Below are 19,178 nucleotides of genomic sequence, written 5' to 3'. Positions count from 1 at the left end.
GCTCAGTTATAGGATGAAGCTATAAATCAGGTAAATCTCTTTAGGATGGAGAGCAGAAGTTCGCAGGCAATATGAGCATGAGGTAGCACTGTTCTCGCAATCCGTTATGATCATGGAATCAGCATTTCTTCAGTGTTCACTCAAAGAACCATCACATTGTAACTAGAAAAATGATGGGGGTGGGTGTGAAAATTACAGAAACACTATGGTGAATGATTATATATGTATTTTTTATTTCATTTGATAACAACACTACAATTTCATTCACTGAAAAATCACAAGCAGACACAATATCTACAAATATTATAGATAAATGAGTGAAAAATTGATTCAGTTTAGGTGGAAAGCAGAAAGAGGTTTGGTTGTCACATATAGAAAGCTCCTGTTTAATATAGCCAAATGTTGTTTAGAATTCCTAATGGAAAACGTTAATATACTGACAACAAATTATATCATTTTATTATTTTTTAGTCTAAAACCTAACTTTCCTAATTTTATAATGCAATATATGGTTTTATAAAGAGTAAGAATTGTCTTCCAAGGCATGTTAGATTTAGGCTACTATTTTAATTGGTTTTTATTTTCTGTGGTTATTGTGATTAAACTTTAGGGAGCATCTGCTGGATGATGAATGGGGGGAAATAGATTTTTGAAATATATCTTCCAGGGAAATAAAATAATTATAAAAAAATAAACTTTGCTGCCAAAAATAGTTAACTATATTTGGAGGGGGAAACGCCATACAGGTGTCACTTAAATACATCATAAATGTGCTGCTCTAGAATTATTTGAGAAGAAAAGGACAAGTCAATTCTATAGCTATATACACGAGAGAAAAAAACACATTGAGAAAAAAATATCACATTGCTGAGGTTCATGCTGGCTGGGAACAGGTATAGGAAGATGGTCAATACATCCATAATTACAAAGATGCTTTGATTTGGAAGTTTCTGAAACCCTGAGCTCATCTTCTGACTGGAGACTGATCTACCATTTCCTTTTATGCTTCCACCACCAAATTTGTTGTACCAACCTGTTATTAAGAACATAATGCTTATAGATGATGTCATACAGAATTGTACACCTGAAATCTATGTAATTTGACTAACAATTGTCACCCCAATAAATTAAAATAAAAAGAACATAATGCATGTAGCACTGCTAAGAGGTGTAAGGGAATAATTTGTATATAGAATAATGAAAGAGGAAGATGGTGAGGTTTCTAGATACATAAGCCAAGGTAACAAGGTTTTGCTTGTCTAGGCACACTACACACAGTCCACTCTTTTGGTAACTTGTGTGGTAGAAAGTGTTCTTCTATATATCATCTCATTGGCTGATAGCCACACCCATGAGGTTTTGTGTCTACTTTCAAAGATTCTATGCTTTACAAGCTGGAAACATAAGAAGGAAGAGCAAAATTTAAGGAGAAGCCTAACTGGTCCAAGCCAGAATGGCTGAGAGTTGGAAGCAATACCACCCTTAGACCCAGAGAAACTGAGCCCCTGGCCTGAGCCCCACAGTTTCAGGGGTCCTCTACCTGCATCTCCCCCTATGGGGTGAGAAGTTCATTGAGCCAAGGGACATACCCATCCTGAGCTGAGACTTTCCCCTCTTGACTTGTTCCAGGTACCCGAAACCCCATAATTTGCTGTCCAAATGGCTTCTAAGGCCTACGTGGCTTCTTCCCCAGACCCCTCCTACTGACGATGAGCCCATATATAGGCACAGGCCTAGGCCAGAGGGGTGGCCATGGGGTGATGTGGGGGATGAGGGTTTGCACAGAATTTGGCCATGCTTACTGGGGTGTTCACCATGTGCTTGCGTGTAAGCCTCCTCATGCCTCACTGTGAGAGTCAAGAGTAGGGATGAGAAGAGACCAGTTGAAGAAAGAATCAGGAGCCCATTTTTTATTCTGGCCCCAACTCCACAAATGTGAAGCATGAACCAAGCCTCAGAACAATCCTAGAGACTGGATGCATCAGTATGTGATGAGTAGCTGAGATGGTGCAGAGACCCTCACCCTACAAACACATGGACCACAGTCCTTGTGCCTACTCGGGTTCCCAGTGGAATCCCCTCATTCCAGGCCGTCTATGCCTTAACCTTTTTCTTGGTTTAATCCCTATGTATTTCTTTTTGACAATTAAATGTTATCAACAGACACAAGCTTCACCAGTGCCTAATTTCTGCACGAGTCAGATGTTCAATGAATGTCAGCCACTGGTGATGGTGTCTAGTCATGCCGTTTTAGAAAAAAATCTGAGCTCCTAGAACGCAGTGTTCACCTAGCTGTCCATTTACTTTGTCCTCTACGGCAAACCGAAAGTTCTTAGTCAACAGTGTGTATCTAAGCACCCTGGTCCCTGCACCAAAGGTCATGTCCGTGTTTAGACTTTGAAAGGTCCATCCGGTTACTTTAGTCTGACACAGTCCACCTCTTCGGTGGCCGGCACTACGGTGGTTCTGAGATCAAGGTCGGCGCTGGACTTACTCCCACGGTAAGAGGACTTCCAGTGGAGCAGCATGATCCTCTTGAAGTACTTGATGGTGTTGTTCTTGACGGTCACGAAGCACAGGGTGTTGATCATGCTGTTGCTCATGGCGATGCACTCGACGACGTAGAAGGCCGTGAGATAGTGCTTCTCCTTCACGAACACGGTGGGGAAGAAGTCGCGCACGATGGTGAAGCCGTAGAAGGGTGCCCAGCACAGCACGTAGGCGGTGAGGATACACATGAGCACCAGGACCGTCTTCCGGCGGCAGCGCAGCCGCTTCCGGATCTGCTCCGTCTGGAAACCCGGAACCGCCTTGAACCAGAGTTCCCGGGAGATCCTGGCGTAGCACAGGGTCATGGTGACCACCGGGCCCACGAACTCCATGACGAAGAGTAAGAGGAAGTAGGACTTATAGTAGATCTGTTGGTCCACTGGCCAAATCTGGCCGCAGAAGATCTTCTTCTGGCTCTTGACAATGATGAGGACCGTTTCAGTTGTGAAGTAGGCGGAAGGGATGGCGATGAGGATGGACACCACCCACACCAAGGCAATCAAGCCAGTGGCTGTTTGATACTTCATCCGGGGTCTCAGCGGGTGGACAATGGCCAGATATCTAGGACAAGAACACAAATGGGGCAACCACTGTGACAAGGAAGTGCTAGATGATGACATTATTTTTGCAACACAATGGTGTCTGTGAAGGAAAAACACAATGGCATATGGCTTTCGAGAAAAGCAGACTTGAATGCAAACCCCAATTTCACTCCTTATCAGCTGTTGCAACTTCAGGCAAATTTTGTTTAATCTCTGAATCTCAGTTTTCTTACCTGCAAAAGTTTGTGTTTGTTTTTAAGGATTCAATATGTTAATGTATACACAATTCTTGGCACAGTTTTAAACATGGTATATTACCTAATTACTCTGCAGTTTAGACCTAAAAGGGCCTGATAATTCCAAAGACTTGTTGGGAGAACTTGCCCTTTCCAATGGGAAAAGTTTTGTCTTCATTCTACATTTTTTAAAACATTGCCCTGCATAAAAAGGGGAAGGAAAAGCATGTGACCCTTTATTTTCTTTTCCAGGTGGAAAAATAGAGGCCAGTGAGAGATGAGTGACTTTCTCAAGGTCATACACCATTAAGACTCTTGATAGAAAATAGTTAACCCTAGCTCACATGGTTGATGTGAAAATCAATTGAGAATATACATGAATGTATTTTTTTAACCACAAAGTACCAGACAGTAAAAGATACTGCTTTTGTTCTCTCCCTCCACAAAAAAACCACACTGCTGTTAGCACAGTGGTCCAGGAACGAAGAGAGCACTTTCTGGGTGATGTGAGTCATCTATGCGGTATGAAAGCCTCCTTCCCAGAGAGAGTGCACGTACTTATGCAGAGGCTCTGGTTTCCTGGAAGACTTTCCGTGTCTGGCAGGGGGTGGAGGTTGAAGAAAGAGAAAGATAGGAAGTGAAGTGGGAGGGAATGACTAGTCAACACTGAAAATAAACACATTCTCACGTGCCCACAGCTTATCCCAGGTACCTCCAAGAGCAAATGTGACAGGGGCCTGAAGGAAAGACAAACCAATACGGTTTCCTTTGAAACCAATCCCTTGGAGATCATCTGTCTTTGGATTTTGACTGGAAGAGGAGGTTCATTTTTTTTTTTTTTTCCTGATTATACTACGGCTGATTCTGTCCCTTCGCCCTCCCCCTAACATAGGCAGCCAGCTCCATTGAGTGTCATTTGCAGAGTTAACTGGAGTGAGACTCCTGCTCTCTTGTAGCTCTCAGATGTTAGATGAAGTTGGATGGGTTGGGTTCACCCTCTGGACACCCAACTGGCTGCTTGATGTGCTCTGCCACCAGCAACAATCTCTGGCACTCTTGCCAATCTCCTGAAGGGTAGAATAGCAGGTCTGCAAGGTATTGGCAGTGCTTTCGTCAGTGCACATGTATGGCTCCTTCATAAAGACCACGGTGCTCCTGCTACAATGAGTGCACCAAACTTGCTATGACTGAAAACAAAAACTAAGATTCTAGTGGTTTTGCTCTCACTAGCTCTCTCCCTATCTACCTCACCATGTTCTGTTGATTACACTGTCAAAGAATATTTCTATACTCATATTTGTTTAGTATATGAATTTTCACTGTAATTCTATTACTTCTTTTCCCAATAGTAACTTCCTAAGTCTTTACGATGTGTCAAAGTGTTTTTTTTAGTGAACAAGTAGGAGAGAATGTTGACCTAGAAGTTAGAAGACCAAGAATTTAATTCCAACTTTGCCACAAACTTGTTATGTGAATTTGATTCATTTTTCTTAGCCCTAGGGGCTCAGTTTCCTCATCTGTAATATGGGAATATCACTTTCCTCGCCAACCTCACAGAGATACTGTGAGGCTCCAGTCAAATACTGCATATAAACAACAATAGGCTATTAATACACAAGAAACTAAAATGTACTCTTTCAGAGCTATTCTGTATACAGAGCAATTTTATTTTACCTGTTATTGGCAAGTAATACCAACTCTACAACTCCCTATTTTATTGGATCTATTTATCTTCACATCAAAACTAATTTTCAGGGTAATCTGTGACTACCCATGAGATAGTTATTTCATCCTGGCTTTCTCTGACATCACCCCAACTCCATTCCCAGGGTTAGCCCCAGAGGTTGTGCAAAAGGTCTTCCAAATACATTTACCAATAAGCAGATTTCAGAAATTGTTTTAAAGATTGCCACCAGCCTTGACTATGCTAGGATCACGACTCCAGAAATCTAGTATTAGTAAACCTGCTTGTGTTTGTAAAGCAACTTACAAATTACAGAACATTTTCAAATCTACTTTCTCATTAGGTAATCCCAACTCCATTGAAAAAGTAAGAGAGCAAAGATGCCCATGTTACAGATGAGCAGACTGAGGTTTGGAGAAATTAAATAACCTGCCAAAAGTGACATAGCTGGACATGGACAGAACCACGATGCAGATCCATCCATATCTTGCTCCAAGTCCAGTGGGCTCTCAAATACGCCATTTGTCCCCTCCCTTTCCAACCAGAGCAAGCAATATCCCTTCCTCATACCCTCCTGGCATCCTAGCTGTCCTTCTCATCTTTTTTTCTCCATCATAGTTGGTTTCTACCTATTAATGTTGCAAGGAGTCAGGCAATTGACAGCTACTTTTCTCTGCTTATGAGTATGTCCTTGGCTTGCCCAGTGTCTACCACTGGGTCAGGTCTAGAACCACTTAGAGCCAACATTTCCCAGAGAACAAAGAATGAAGGCTGCTAGACAAAGAAATGCCCAGGCAGTAATTGTGTGATGGTAGTGGGGTGGATGATTAAAGAGCCGCAGGTCTCTTCCCTCTCTGTCTTCATGATCCAGCCCCAGATCAAGCCATGGAAGTGGTGGTTGCAGCAGCTAGAAGGCTGGCCATGGGATGGACAGGGATTTCAGGACCCGCCCCTCGGGTCAGCCAGCCCTGACCAATGAGCTCACTGGGGAGCATTGGCACTACCTCGGGCTGAGCGTACTGGCTCATGCCTTAGCTGGCCTCATTCAGATGGAAGAGGAGAGCTGGCAATGGGCAGGCAGACTCACCAGTTTTCTCTGGATTTTGGATAAAAGAAGGGAGAGTCCCCCAGTGACCCACATGCTCTGGGATCTGAGGGATACACCTCGAAGACAGTGCAGGTTTCTACTCATCGAAGAAGAAACCCAGATCAAGAGGGACAGGGTCCTCTGATGATTTTCCTCAGTTCCCTACTGCCATCAAGTCTGACTCCTTGTGCCTAGATTTTGAGATCTCCTGGAATATGACCCTGTCCTTTCTGGTCTCTACTCTCCATATGTTCCTTGCCTCTGCTCCACTGACCTCCCCATAGGACCTCAAACCTCAACCATTCCCACCTCTTGGCTTTCGCAAACACTGTTCTATTGCTTCTACCCTTTTGGAAAATCTTTCCCCTACTTTGCTAATCATCAAGTGTTGAAGACCCGTTAAAAGCCCCCTCCTCCACGAAGCCTCCTTTGACTACTCAGGTATGCGATTATCTCAACCTTCTCTAAATTTCATTTACAACTTATCCTTTACCTTATCCTCTATTTCATAAATGTTAGCTCTCTCCCCACCCATCCCACCCCACTCTACATGGTAAGCTCATGACAGTAGGGATCATATCTTACTTTTTTGGGGTAATCTTTTGCTATCTGTGAATTCTGGGCACCTAGAATTTTAGTGAAACATCACTCTCAGCAGTGCCTGGCACTGAATGACTAGAAATGTAGCCAGCCATGGTGACAGTTTTCAAAAAGATTGCAATCTTTTTTGGAAAACAGGACACACAGGTGTTTACCCAGCATAAAACTGGGAGGCAACCTGGGGCTCAATAATAAAAGGTTGCAAGAGCTGGTAAAGGGGTTGGAGCCATATTTTATAGACAATGGAGTTATTAGTGGTCTTTTGAGCCAGAGAAGGGAGATACACACAAGACAGAAGATTAACTTGGCTGCAGTCCTGCATCAGGTTCGTTCCAGGCTGGGGCCTTTGCTTATAATTCCCATTGTCTGGAATGCTTTTTCCCAATTTTCTCAAGGCTAGCTTTTTTTTTTTTTTTTTTTTTTTTCCTTTTCTGTCATTCAGAGGTGGGTTCAAATGTCTTCTCCCTAATCTGCTCATTTTCCTGACTCCACACCTAGAGTAGCCTGTCATGCTCGATGTTTTTGTTCAAAGCATTTCTCACACGCTGAAATTACCTTTCATGTTTGTTTGCCTGACTGTTAGCTCTCGCCATTCCATGGATAAGCTCCATGAGGGAAGGGGCTTTTTTTCTTATTCACCATCATATCCCCAGTGTTTGGAATAGTATCAGTCACATCGTAGTCATTCTACAAAAATGCATTGTTTGAATGAATGAATGTTTAGGATGGATTGTGAGGGGAGTAGGGTTGGCAGAAAGCACAGCCAAGAGATACCAAAGGCAGGGAGACCAGAAGGAGACTATGATAGTCCAGCCCTGAGTGAACAGGTGGGAGGGAGGGGTGAGTATTGGCAGGACCTAGAAATGGAATGAATGCTAGAGAAAGAGGAGAGCAGCCAGGACAGAGAAGACGGGCTAGTTTAGATGGCTGCGAGAACCACGGAACCAATAACAGAAACAGAGAAGTCCAGGCAGGTAGAAAATAAATAATTCTGTTCTGCTATATATTGATAGCTGTGTTTCTTAGAAATCTTGTGTTATTGTTTTTTAAATCACATCATAAAAACAATCACTTCAATGAAAACAAAGAAGTTAGCCAATCAAAAATATTAACTCATTTATCTGGTTCTTTTGTTGTTATTCCTTTAAGAGTAAATTCAAGAATTATAATAGTCAGTGTTCATTTCGTGCTTACTTTGTTTTAAGCATTGTTCTAAACAATTAAATATTATTTAATTTAATCCTTAAAGCAACACAATACATTAGGTTTTCTTATTAGTCCCATTTTATACATGAGAAAACTAAGGGAGAGAGAAGTCAAATAACTAACATAAGGCCAAACAGCTAATAGGTGGTACAGCAGGAATTTAAACCCACGCAGAGTAACTGCTAACATTATTCCCACAAAAATTTCATTTTTAAAGAAAGGTGCTTTTATAACTGTAGCTATATTTGTTATATCAAGATAAAAATTAGTTGCCCAAAACTAACCAAATCAAATCTGACAATCACTGAACAAATCCTGAACGACACATGAGACCAGAGAAGCATCAATGAGGTCGTGGACTGCAAAATTGAAATTAGATGGTAAAAACAACAAAAAACTAAAAACAATTTGAAGCAAAGATCACAAACATCAATAAAGGAACTTAAGGCTTTGGAGCAGCTGGTTAGTTGGCCAAGCCCATTGGACGGCCCTATGCAGGCGATAGTACTTTCCTCTGTTTGGCTGGAGGCAAGTTTCCACTCACAGCCCCACTCAAAACAATAGCAATCTCCATGACACAGAACAGGTTCCCCAATTGATCTTTCCTGTGCCTGAATTGCATTCTTTATACTCATGCTACAGGAGAAGTGCCTGCAGTATTTTAGACAAGCAGAGTTTGGTGTGAAAGTAGGGTGTGAGCTTGGAAGGCGTTCAATAGATCAGGGTAAATTGATTGACACAGATCTTACCTCATACATGTTCAAAATAACCCAATGCCCATTAACTTATCCTGGCTTTCCACTTTGTGAAGCCACTCCCTATTACAGTGTTACCTCTTTTGACAAGTGGGCTCCCTCATGGTAAAATGGATCTCACCCAGAGAGCAGGGTCTCACTCCACAGCAGGTACCTACCTAACCCTGTTTTAGTGGCTGATAGCACCCTCTGTGAAAAGACGTCTTGCTAGAGTGAAACTTTAGGAAATGACCCCATATGCTTTGTTCTGTTGATATCCTAAGAGAGATGGTGGCAGCTTGTACTTTTAGAAAAAGTCTCAGGTCCCTAAAGCTCTTCCTACCCTGCTTGACTGTCCCCTTCTGCTCCTTCTGTAGGTCCAGTCAGGATCCATGCCTGAATGGACAAAATGCTGTGAGGCTCTGTGGCTCACGCGGAAGACCTTGGCCAAGGAGAAGTCACCCTCTGCAGGAATGACACCACTAAGCACCTTCTATGGGTGACAGACCAAGGGCTGTGTAAGCTGCTAACTCCCTGACAACCTTCCCTGGAGAAAGGAGGCCGAGGCTTCATCCCTCAGTGGTGTTAAAGCCAGGTTCTTTCTCAGCCCCGTTTCCTTGGGAGTGGTCTGTTTCCAAGTTGTCCTATCCTGATTATCCTGCCTATGGCTCCAGCACATTGTCCTGGGGTCTCCTGACTGTGAGGGGCAGGATGGACTCCACCAGAGCCCTCAGGCCATTGAAGAGGGAGAAGAGCTGTGCTTCGGGCTCTCTGGGTTAACGGAGAGAGACAGGCTGCTCAGATCCAAGTACACGGAGGCCTGATTTGACCCTCAAGGTAACTATTTCTACATTGTAACAAGGTGTTTGGTCATGAGAGTCTAACTTTGGGCAGAGGAACTTGTAAAGATTGTCCCAGGGGAACAAAAACCACCTTGGCCCATTAGCACAAGTGATTATACTAAAAGAAAAGATTAAGCATAACATCAAAAAGATTTGCACAGGCTGCTCTTATTGGTTTTATTTACCATCACTAGAAACAGGTCTTCTATACTGTGGCATGCAAATATATAAAAAGGAGCAACTGATTAACGCAACAACTAAAAAATTAAGTAAGCTTATGTTCCATTTTGTGGTTATCGTTACTGTTTCAACAAATCCTTGAAGCTTATTTTAAAATCAACTGGTGCTAGAGGGGTCATGTTTTATTATCGGAAGTCTTGATGAGATAGAAACCTCCCTCAAGTTGTCCAAGTCGATTCAAGAAGTACCTGCCTAGAACTTAATTTTGTCCCTCCCTATCTCCTCTTACCTGTCTACCTATAGACCTAGAACAGATACAACATCTAGGAGCGTGTCCATAGCAAAGGGATCAAAAGCCTTCCTACTGCCCAACTTTAGGGGGCTTCTGCCTGCCAGCTGGAAACCTAGAACTCGTCTCACTGTTCCATCAATGGGACAACTTTTGAGCACTTATTCATCCACATCTATGGGAAATACAGACATCGCTCATCAACCACAACTGCAATGAACTATTCCAATGCCCTTTCCTTTGTCGTCCTCATTGCCCCCTCACTCACCTGTCGATGGCAATGGCCAGCAGGGCATTGGTGGAGACGTAGAGAGAGACAGTGCGCAGGTAGTTGACAGATGCACACAGGACATGGCCATGCTCCCAGGACAGCTGGCGTACCACATAGTAGTCCATTTCAAAGGGGCAGCAGACAATGGCCACCAGGAAATCAGAGATGGCTAAGTTGGCAATGAGCAGGTTGGTGAGGTTGCGCAGCTTCTTGTAGCGGGCGAGGGCAGCAATGAAGATGAAGTTACCAATGCCACAGACCAGCATGATGCCCACCAGGGCCATGCCAATGACAATCTTGGCAGCAAAGAAAGTCCGGGAATTGGTCACATCCTCATCTTCATCCAAGGGCATATCATAGTCACCATAGCTGAAGTTGAATGGGGGGGAAGCAGCTTGGGCTCCATGGGGGCTGAGCGCAGAAAGGAAGTTGGTGGAGATGGTGGCATTCTCATCCATGACCCCTGTGGTCATCTCCATCTGACCAGGTGGTGCCTTGAGCAACAACCCTGGGAATTCCTCTGGGGCGATGTTTGGGAGGCTGATATCTCCTCCCTCTGCTGACATTCAGCTCTCCCTCGATGAGTCAGCCTGTCCCTGCCAGCATCCTTGGGGTACAGTATCGGAGCTCCATCCTAAGCCTTTGAAAGACATATAAACAGTTGGCTACATATGTGAGCGAACCTGGCCAAATTTAAAACCACCCTGTAACCTAAGCAGACCCATTAGCCATCTATTCAGAGTGAATGTTGGGTGATGGAGTGGAAATAAAGGAACCAGTGAGAGAAAACAAATGAATAACAACCATATGCCCACTCATTCAGGGCAGGTTGGATTGCTATAGAGACAATCAGGCACTGACGCAGTTTATTTCCATTCCACTGAAGACTCTGAAACGTTGCACATTTTCTCAGGGACCAAAGCGGGGATGTGGGGAGGCTGAAGATAATGAAAGTGACCTGCTCCAAACTCCATTCCCTGTGCTGTCAGCCTGAACTTTGTCCTTGGGGAATTATCCCATTCTGTGGCTTAAAAGAAATGATTCTGAATACCATCAGAGAGGGAGGGCTTTGAGACAACCCTGTCTGCATTCCATGAGTTGGTCTCCTTCTTTCTGGTAAAACACTGCTCGAAAATCAGAGAGCCTTCCTAGCAGCCCCCTTCCTCTCTCCTCACTGGGCTTATGGTTCCCACACCCAAGTCTGTTGTGACCCTTGAAGCCAGGCAGAGCGTTAACGAGGCCTGGCAGAGGCTGCAGGGTTGAAGTCACAGCCTAACCACTGAATGGCTTAGCAAGGGGGCTCTGGAACAAACTATTTCCTTGGCTGGTTGTGTGTCCTGAGGTAAATAGCTTAAACACTCAGAGTTTCAACATCCTCCAGGCAGGAGATCAATAATGTCTATAAAGCATGGAGCTCCCTGGAGAGGGAGGCTGTTACACCCTAGAACTGCAGGGAATGACTATTGAATGTTCAGGCCTCCTCAGTCAGCTGCAAAGAAGGAGAGGAAAATCCCACCACACCACATGATGGGGTGGGAGGTGGGGTGCAGAGAGAGGAGGGCGGTGTCCACTGCACTGCTGAGGACCGAAAAACAAGAGGAAGGCCCCTGTTCCCTGTCTGCTCCCCACAGTCCCAGGTGCTTCCAGGGCCTGAAAACATGACAGTAGGTTACTGGGATGTAAGAGGAGGGATGGGGTCTGGAGAGCACTGGATATGTTAAGAAAACCAGAGACAGAAGATAAGTATGAAAAACCTGAGGTTCCTGGGAAAAGGAGACACAAGGAAGACACTTAGGACACCCCCCCCCCCACACACACACACACCCCAAGGAAAGCCTGCTGCCCTCATTCCTCAAAGGTGAGACACCTGGAGCTTGTCTTTGGGGAACCAGGGTTAAAGTTCCTCTACTCCAGTGAGGTTCAGCCCCATTCCTGTCTCTCTCCCAGCTCCTCACCCCCCACTTTTCTCCATTTTTTTCCCTTCCTCTGAGCCATCAGCTCTGTCCCTCTCAGGCCCTGCCCTTTGCCCCTGTCAGGTGTGAGGAGCAGAACCGAGAGCTGGAAAATCAGAGGGGACAAGCTTGTAGCCCAGGCATGTACAGCTGCAATCCAAGCAGGGCAGTCCACACTCCTTGCAGACCCCATGTCTCAGAGGCATTGCCATCTCTGGAGGGGTACCCTACAAGCCTGCTACCCCGAAGGCTCAAAGCCAGGTTTTAAAAACAAAGAGTAATAAAAACTTCCGAGGGGTGGGGGGATGTTAGGAGATTTAGGATTTGGGAAGAAATTGTCAAGCGATCCTTTCTCCTTAATTCTCACCTCTCTGCAAGGAACAGCACTCCCCTCGGGTGTTTAGCATTCGCTCTCTGCCCAGACCCTTGGGAACCTGGAAGCCTCGCTTTGCAGTCCCTGCTGATAAGCCCTCTCCTGCTCCCAACTTTGTCCTCCGAGGCTGGGAGGCTACACCTAAGTAAGGGCAGAATGAGCGGACAGCCGAGTTGCCCTGAACACACGAGCTGGAGTGCGAGTCTCTTGAAAAGCCCCTCCCCACGCAAAAGCCCCTGCACCCCAGCGGCCGCCGGTGCCGCTCGGAGTACTTGGCACGTCTCCCTGGAGCATTCCCCAAAGGGCACGCTTAGTACCTGCTGCATCCCGGCGCCCGACGGACTGGGTCCCGGTTTCTTTATTCCAGGCTGGGGGGCACGAGCCGCTCCCCCCAGAGACCTGCAAGAAAAGGACAAGTCCCTTCTCTCTTCCTCCTCTTCTCCGGGCTCTTTCCTTGTTCAGGCAGGGGTTGCGCTGGTGATGCCGCGGTGGATCCCAGGAAGGGCGACGCTTGGCGAGGTCACCCCCGGCCCACGCCCACCCCCCACTTACTGTGTCTGCCCCAGGTGGCCACGGGTCGCCCAGGGCACAGGCGGCTGGCTCGTGAAGGCGTGTTCTGGGTCCGGGCTCGAAAATGGAGCACGTCGGGGTCGTCGCAGCACCCGCGCGGCTGGGGACCCCGAAGTCGCCCCCGGGCCGGAATGTCCCAGACTCAGAGACCGCAGCTCCAGGTAAAGACACGCCGGAGGGAGCCGTGCCAGGCGGGCGGCGCGCTTGCCCGGGACTCACGCTCCGGAACGGCCGCCTCGGGCGGGATCGAGGGCGCCGGCTCTGGGAGCAGGGCTCAGCGCCCACTCGGTGCTAGAGGTGCGCGTCCGGCAGTGCTGTGCCCGCCGCAGGGCCGGGACTTCACGGCGGGCTCACCTGGTTACCCTCAGAGCCACCGCCGGAGTGGGCGGATACGGCCCACTTCGCTGGTGAGATTTCAAAGAACCAGGAGGAGCCTCGGCTCCTGCCCACATCCCCGCGGTCACAGGACGCGCTGGGACCCACCCAAACCTCATTCCGTCCTGTGAGCCCAAGCGGACACCAGGATTAGCTTCATTTCAGCCGCTGTACCTCTCTCTGTGTGAAAGAAGCTTAGAGAAATGCTTTCCCAAAAGCAATGAAGTGCCGGGAGGTGGGCACTGTGGATGTTGGAAAGAGGGAGGCGTCCCCCACCCACCAGCGATATCTGTTTAGAAGAAGGCTAGGATGGCCAGAGCTACATTACAGAGCACAGGTTTCCTTCAAAAGTCAATAGATTTCTCAAGAAGTTAAACATACGATTACCCTATGATCCAGCAATTCCCCTACCCCCCCCCCCAAAAAAAATGACTGCAGGGATTAAGATACTTGTACACCAATGTTGTCCGGTAGCAGCATTATTCAAAATAGCTAAAAAGTGAAGCAATCCAAATGTCCATCAACAGATACATGAATAAACAAACTGTCATGTATACATGCAATGGACTATTATTCAGCCTTAAAAAAGAAGAAAATTCTGACATATGCTATAATATGGATGAACCTTGAGGACATTACGCTAAGTGAAATACAACAGTCACAAAAAGACAACACTGTATAATTCCACTTATATGAAGTACCGAGGGTAGTCAAAATCAGAGAGACGAAAGTAGAATGTCAGTTGCCAGGAGCTGGGGGGGTAAGGGAGGGTACCAAGTTTCAGTTTTGTAAGATGAAAAGAGTTCTAGAGCTGGATGGTGGTGATGGCTGCAGAACAATATGAATGTGCTTCATTCATTGAACGGTACATTTAAAAATGATTAAGATTGCAAATATTATTTGTATTAAAATTGTGGTAAAATGCTAATACATGCTATAATACGGGTGAATCTTGAGAACATCGTGTTAAGTGAAATAAGCCAGACACAAAAGGAATCAAAATAATATGATTCCTAATATATGGGGTACCTAAAATAGGCAAATTCATAGAGTCAGAAAGTAGCATGGTGTGTACCAGAAGAGGAGGAATGGGAAGTTATTGTTTAATGGATACAGAGTTTCTGTTTGGGATGATGAAAAAGTTCTAGAAATGGATAGTGGTGATGGAGGCACAACATTGTGAATGCACTCATGTCATTGACTTATATACTTACAATGGTTAAAATGAGCTGGAAATGCTCAGATCTTCTTAGCAGACCATTCAAGGCCAATCCTAGTTTGGCCTCCTATTGTCCATAATGGAAAGGAGGCTGTCTGGGATCTGGACCTTTAGTCTGCATTGTCACTATCAACTGTGTGACTTTAGGCAAGTCACATAGACTTTCTAGGGCTCCCTTTCCTCACTTACAAAATGAATGGGTTAAACTTGCAGTAGGAAGTCACTGCCAGGATATAACACTCCATGTAGTATCTTCCCCTGGCCTATATGCTTCCCTGGACACCTTGTCCTGTTATTTGCACAAAATTTCTATCATTTGTAAAAATGTTACAGCCCTTTCAATTCTCTGAATCTCATGTCCCCTGGGATATGGAACATGACAGTGGTTAAGAGCATGGCATATATGGAGTCAGCGCCCTCCTTTCTATAATGCCTAGCCCTGCACAAAGGAGCTGTGTGACCTTGGGCAGTGTGGTAAGCAAAGCCTAGCCTTCTCATCTGCGAATTACAGATGACAATAGCTCCTACTGCATAAGGTTGCCGTGAGGATTAAATAAGGTAAGGTAGGTAAAGTGCTTGGAATGATGCCTGGTGCTTAGCAGGCACCTGCTAAATACCAGCTGTTACTATCACTCTGATTCTTTCCATATCTTGCTCCGTGAGATCTTAACGAACCTTTGAGACCTTGCTCATGTTTCATTTCTTCCAGGAAGTATTCCTCAATTCCCCCAACTCTGTTCACATCTTTCCTTACCACCTGGTGCCTTTTTAAAAATGCACCTTTGTGTATGAATTTGCTTACCATTTTGCACCCGTTGCCTGAGGAAGGGCTGTGTCTCATTCATTTTTGAATTCTCTTCTGCAATATTTCTCAAACTTGCCTGATAAGAATTATCTGGGGTGCGAGTTAAATATACTGATTCCTTGGTCCTACATCAAACCCAGGGAAGGGGCCTAGAAATCTGTATGTTTAGCCAGCACTCCAGGCCATTCTTATTATCAAATAAATTTGGGGATCTAGGGACCTAGAACAGAGCCTAGCATGATAAATTTGATTTGTCATTCCACATAGTGTTTATCTCCGCTAAAATAAAAAACAAAGTATAGAGTGCATTAGTTATCTATTGCTGTATAACAAATTACACCAAAATTCAGTGCCTTACAACAACAAACATGTATTATCTCACAGTTTCTGGGTGTCAGGAATCTGGGAGTTGCTTAGCTAGGTGGTTCCAGGCTCAGGGTCTGTCATGAGATTGGAGTCAAGCTGTCAGCCAGGCTGCAGTCGCATCTGAAGGCTCAAGTGGATGGAGGATCCACCTCCAAGCTTATTCACGAGATTGTTGTCATATCTCAGTTTTTCAGTGGCTGTGCTGGAGATCTGAGTCATGTGGGCCTAGCTACAGGCTGCCAGAGTGACCTCACCATATGGTAGCTGACTTCCTCCATTGCTTCTGTTATAAGCTATTCATCACACAACAACACCACCAACAACACAAGTGTGTGAATACTGAGAGGTGGGGATCACTAGGGATTGATCTGGAGGCCATCTTGGAGGCAGGCAACTACACTGACCTTAGAATCTTCCTTTTTCCCCTTCAAAGACCTGGCAAGGAATGGTGCTTGCGGGTAACAATGAGGTTAGCCACAGTGAAGAAGTTTTTGACCTTCAGAGTTGGGAAGTCCTGGATGACTTCTGGTGTTGGTCAGGAGGGCATAATTGGGATGATGTATCAGCCCAAGACCCCTGTGGGGAGATGGCATAATGAATATAGATATAGTCTGACAGGTTATGCACTGCAGGTCCTGCTGGGGAATCCTTTGAAGGACTTGGTCCCTACATGTCAGTTCCTGCCCAAGGCTTCAAGAGATCCCCTCCATCAGAGAAGCAGACATCCATCAGGGGCCTTATTTGAATAGTTCATCTCTGTGGCAGAGTTAAATTAGGGTTACCTTGGATTATAGCAAAATCTGGAACGATAAAAGGTTTTTAGAAAAAGGAAAAGAATTAAAACCAAAATCGGTAACTCCAATGATACAAGGTTTTTTTTTTTACTTGTAGCCCCAAGGACATTAACAGCGTGAAATTTTTTCCTGTGACTAGAGTCTGCTGCCACGAGGGGCATAGGTGTCTTGTCTCATCCTACCTAGAAAGAAAGCTGCAGTATCTGAGAAAATTTGCCATCTCCGGGAGCCCTCACCAAATAAGATCAAAGAATTCAGTTACAAAGCACTTCCTTTGGAGATATCCCTTACCCCTAAATAATGCCCTTGGACTACTGTGAATTTTTTTCTTTGCTATTCCACCAGCAGAAACCATCCCAAATGCCCTTTGAATTCTCATTTTTTCCCCATCATTTTATTCTTTAATTATGTCATTTGGTTTCAGACATGGCAGTTTTTAATATCTTGTGGCTTTTTTCATCCATGCAACTCCTGTGATGCTCTAGTAAATACCACAAAGAAACTCAACTCAAGGGGGCCTCTGAGTTCATTCAGTGAGCACTTTTATGTTGAGAAAGGAGCAAACAGAGGCTCAGGAGGGAAGACCCCTAGCCCAAGGTAACAGAGTGAACTGAAATCAGAGTCCAGATTGGAATCCAAGTTTCCTGACTCTTAGTGCAGCCCTCCATCTCTGGCCAGCCACACCAGTACCACCTACCACTACCTGTTCTCAATTTGCCCCTCTTTCCATACTCCTTGGCTCCAGGGCCCAGCCACAATTCCTCCTGTCTGGCAAATGTACTAAATCAGCTTATTTTGTGCTTTCATCACATTTGTTCTCTCGGCACACACTCTCATCTAGTGCCATGAAAAAAAATCAAGGATTCCTGGAAGATACCCAGAGCTGGCTCAGAACTCATCCTGCCTCGTTTTCCAATTACCTCTCCAGCGTTTGAGCCAGCAATGCTTGACCGGCTTCCCAAAGCCCACTCAGCAGGTCATTTGGACTGCTCTCTGCCATTCCTTTCCACCTCCTCAAATCCCTGTGGAGATGTGAAAGAAGAGATAGGTAGAGAGACATGTTCTTGGTCTTGATAGAAGTCCAAACACTTTAAATAGGTGATTGTTTATTAATTTCATTGGCTTAATGCAATTCCCCCAAAATTCTTAGTAGTTGACAAAACTATTCCTGTGTTTACTGGGAAGAATAAACAGGTAAAAGCACACAAGATTTTTTTTTAAAAAAAGAAGAGTAATAAGAGGAAATTTGACCTATTCACATGAAAAGGTTATGAAAGCTCAAGGAGAACGCAGGTAACGAGTGTGAGAGTTAAATGTGTTCACTGTTGAGACCTGGCTATGTCTTGGCATGAAGTCTGATAACTCAGTGGATTCAACAATCTGAAATACTTTACATGGGGGTTTGTGGAGGGGAGAGGTGCAGGACAGGGCTGGAACTGACCCATGGTGTCTGCCTCAGATTCTAGTCTTTCTGACTAAGCCCCAGGTGACAGGGCTATAGGTATTGGGACTCTGAGAGACAGGAGAACACCAGTAATGCTGTTTGGGGGCTCCTAATACAGAGTGGGGAAGAAAGGCCTTCTCTCCTTGTTTGGTTCTAATGCAGTGAAAGCCACATGGAATGCCACAGTGCCCTGGCATCTTGCAGGCTCTCTGCTTCTGAAACCCTGAGATGGGCCCTTTCCATTGACACAGTGAACTCGCAGGGGAAGTAACACAGCCAGGTCCCCAAAAGTCTTTATGGGAGGATATGTTGAGGGGTTGGGTAGGAGAGGAAGAATGTGAGAGGATTATTCAAGAACTTGAAGGTTAACTTGAACTTGAACTCCCCAAAGACTCCCAGAAATAAGGGGCTGGGATTTTCTGCTTTATGCTGGTGGTGGCATGAGTCAGTTATATTTTTCTGTAGGCCCATTGTAACCAGAGGCTAGGGAATCCTGGTGAAACTAGAGTTACAGGAGAATGCATTACAAAGAAAGCAGGATATAATGCTTAAAAAAACATAGTGATTTGATGATTCATAGCAATTGTCTTACCAATATTCCCTATTAACATTCTTTGATACAGATAGTTCACTTTTATAGTTTCTTCTAAAGAAAAAAAATCAAAGGAATATTCATAACACTATAAAAATAATAAAATGTTAGAAAACCTCCAAATCCATCAAAATTGGGGTATCTATTTGTTCCCTTGTTATGACTCTGTCATAACAAAGTATCACAATCTAGGTGTCTTAAAACGCAGGTAACGAGTGTGAGAGTTAAATGTGTTCACTGTTGAGACCTGGCTGTCTTGGCGTGAAGTCTGATAACTCAGTGGATTCAACAATCTGGAATACTTTACATGGGGGTTTGTGGAGGGGGGGGTGTGGAGGGGAAAAACAACAGAAATTTATTCTTTCATAGTTCTGGAGGCTAAACTATGAAATCAAAGCACGAGCAGGGCCATGTTCCCTCTGAGTGTCTGAGTAGAACCCTTCTTTGCTCTTCCTAGCTTCTTGCGG

The 19,178-nt window shown here is 45.1% G+C and overlaps 1 protein-coding gene across 1 annotated transcript; it reads right to left on the bottom strand.

Moving 5' to 3' along the window:
- Nucleotides 1–235: 235 nt before the first annotated feature.
- PROKR1 (prokineticin receptor 1) lies at nt 236–13,847 on the bottom strand. Its single transcript, XM_074332092.1, has 4 exons — nt 13,099–13,847; nt 12,864–12,945; nt 10,219–10,861; nt 236–3,111 (listed from the first exon to the last, which is right to left on the bottom strand). The coding sequence occupies exons 3-4, from the start codon at nt 10,785–10,787 to the stop codon at nt 2,415–2,417; spliced, it is 1,266 nt and encodes a 421-aa protein (XP_074188193.1). The 5' UTR covers nt 10,788–10,861; nt 12,864–12,945; nt 13,099–13,847; the 3' UTR covers nt 236–2,414.
- Between the last annotated feature and the right edge of the window lie 5,331 nt (nt 13,848–19,178).

The sequence above is a fragment of the Rhinolophus sinicus genome, linkage group LG05 (assembly GCF_036562045.2).
Source record: "Rhinolophus sinicus isolate RSC01 linkage group LG05, ASM3656204v1, whole genome shotgun sequence".
Taxonomy (NCBI): Eukaryota; Metazoa; Chordata; class Mammalia; order Chiroptera; family Rhinolophidae; genus Rhinolophus; species Rhinolophus sinicus.
The sequence above is the reverse complement of the archived record's forward strand: the minus strand, read 5'-3'. Positions and strand labels throughout refer to the sequence as shown.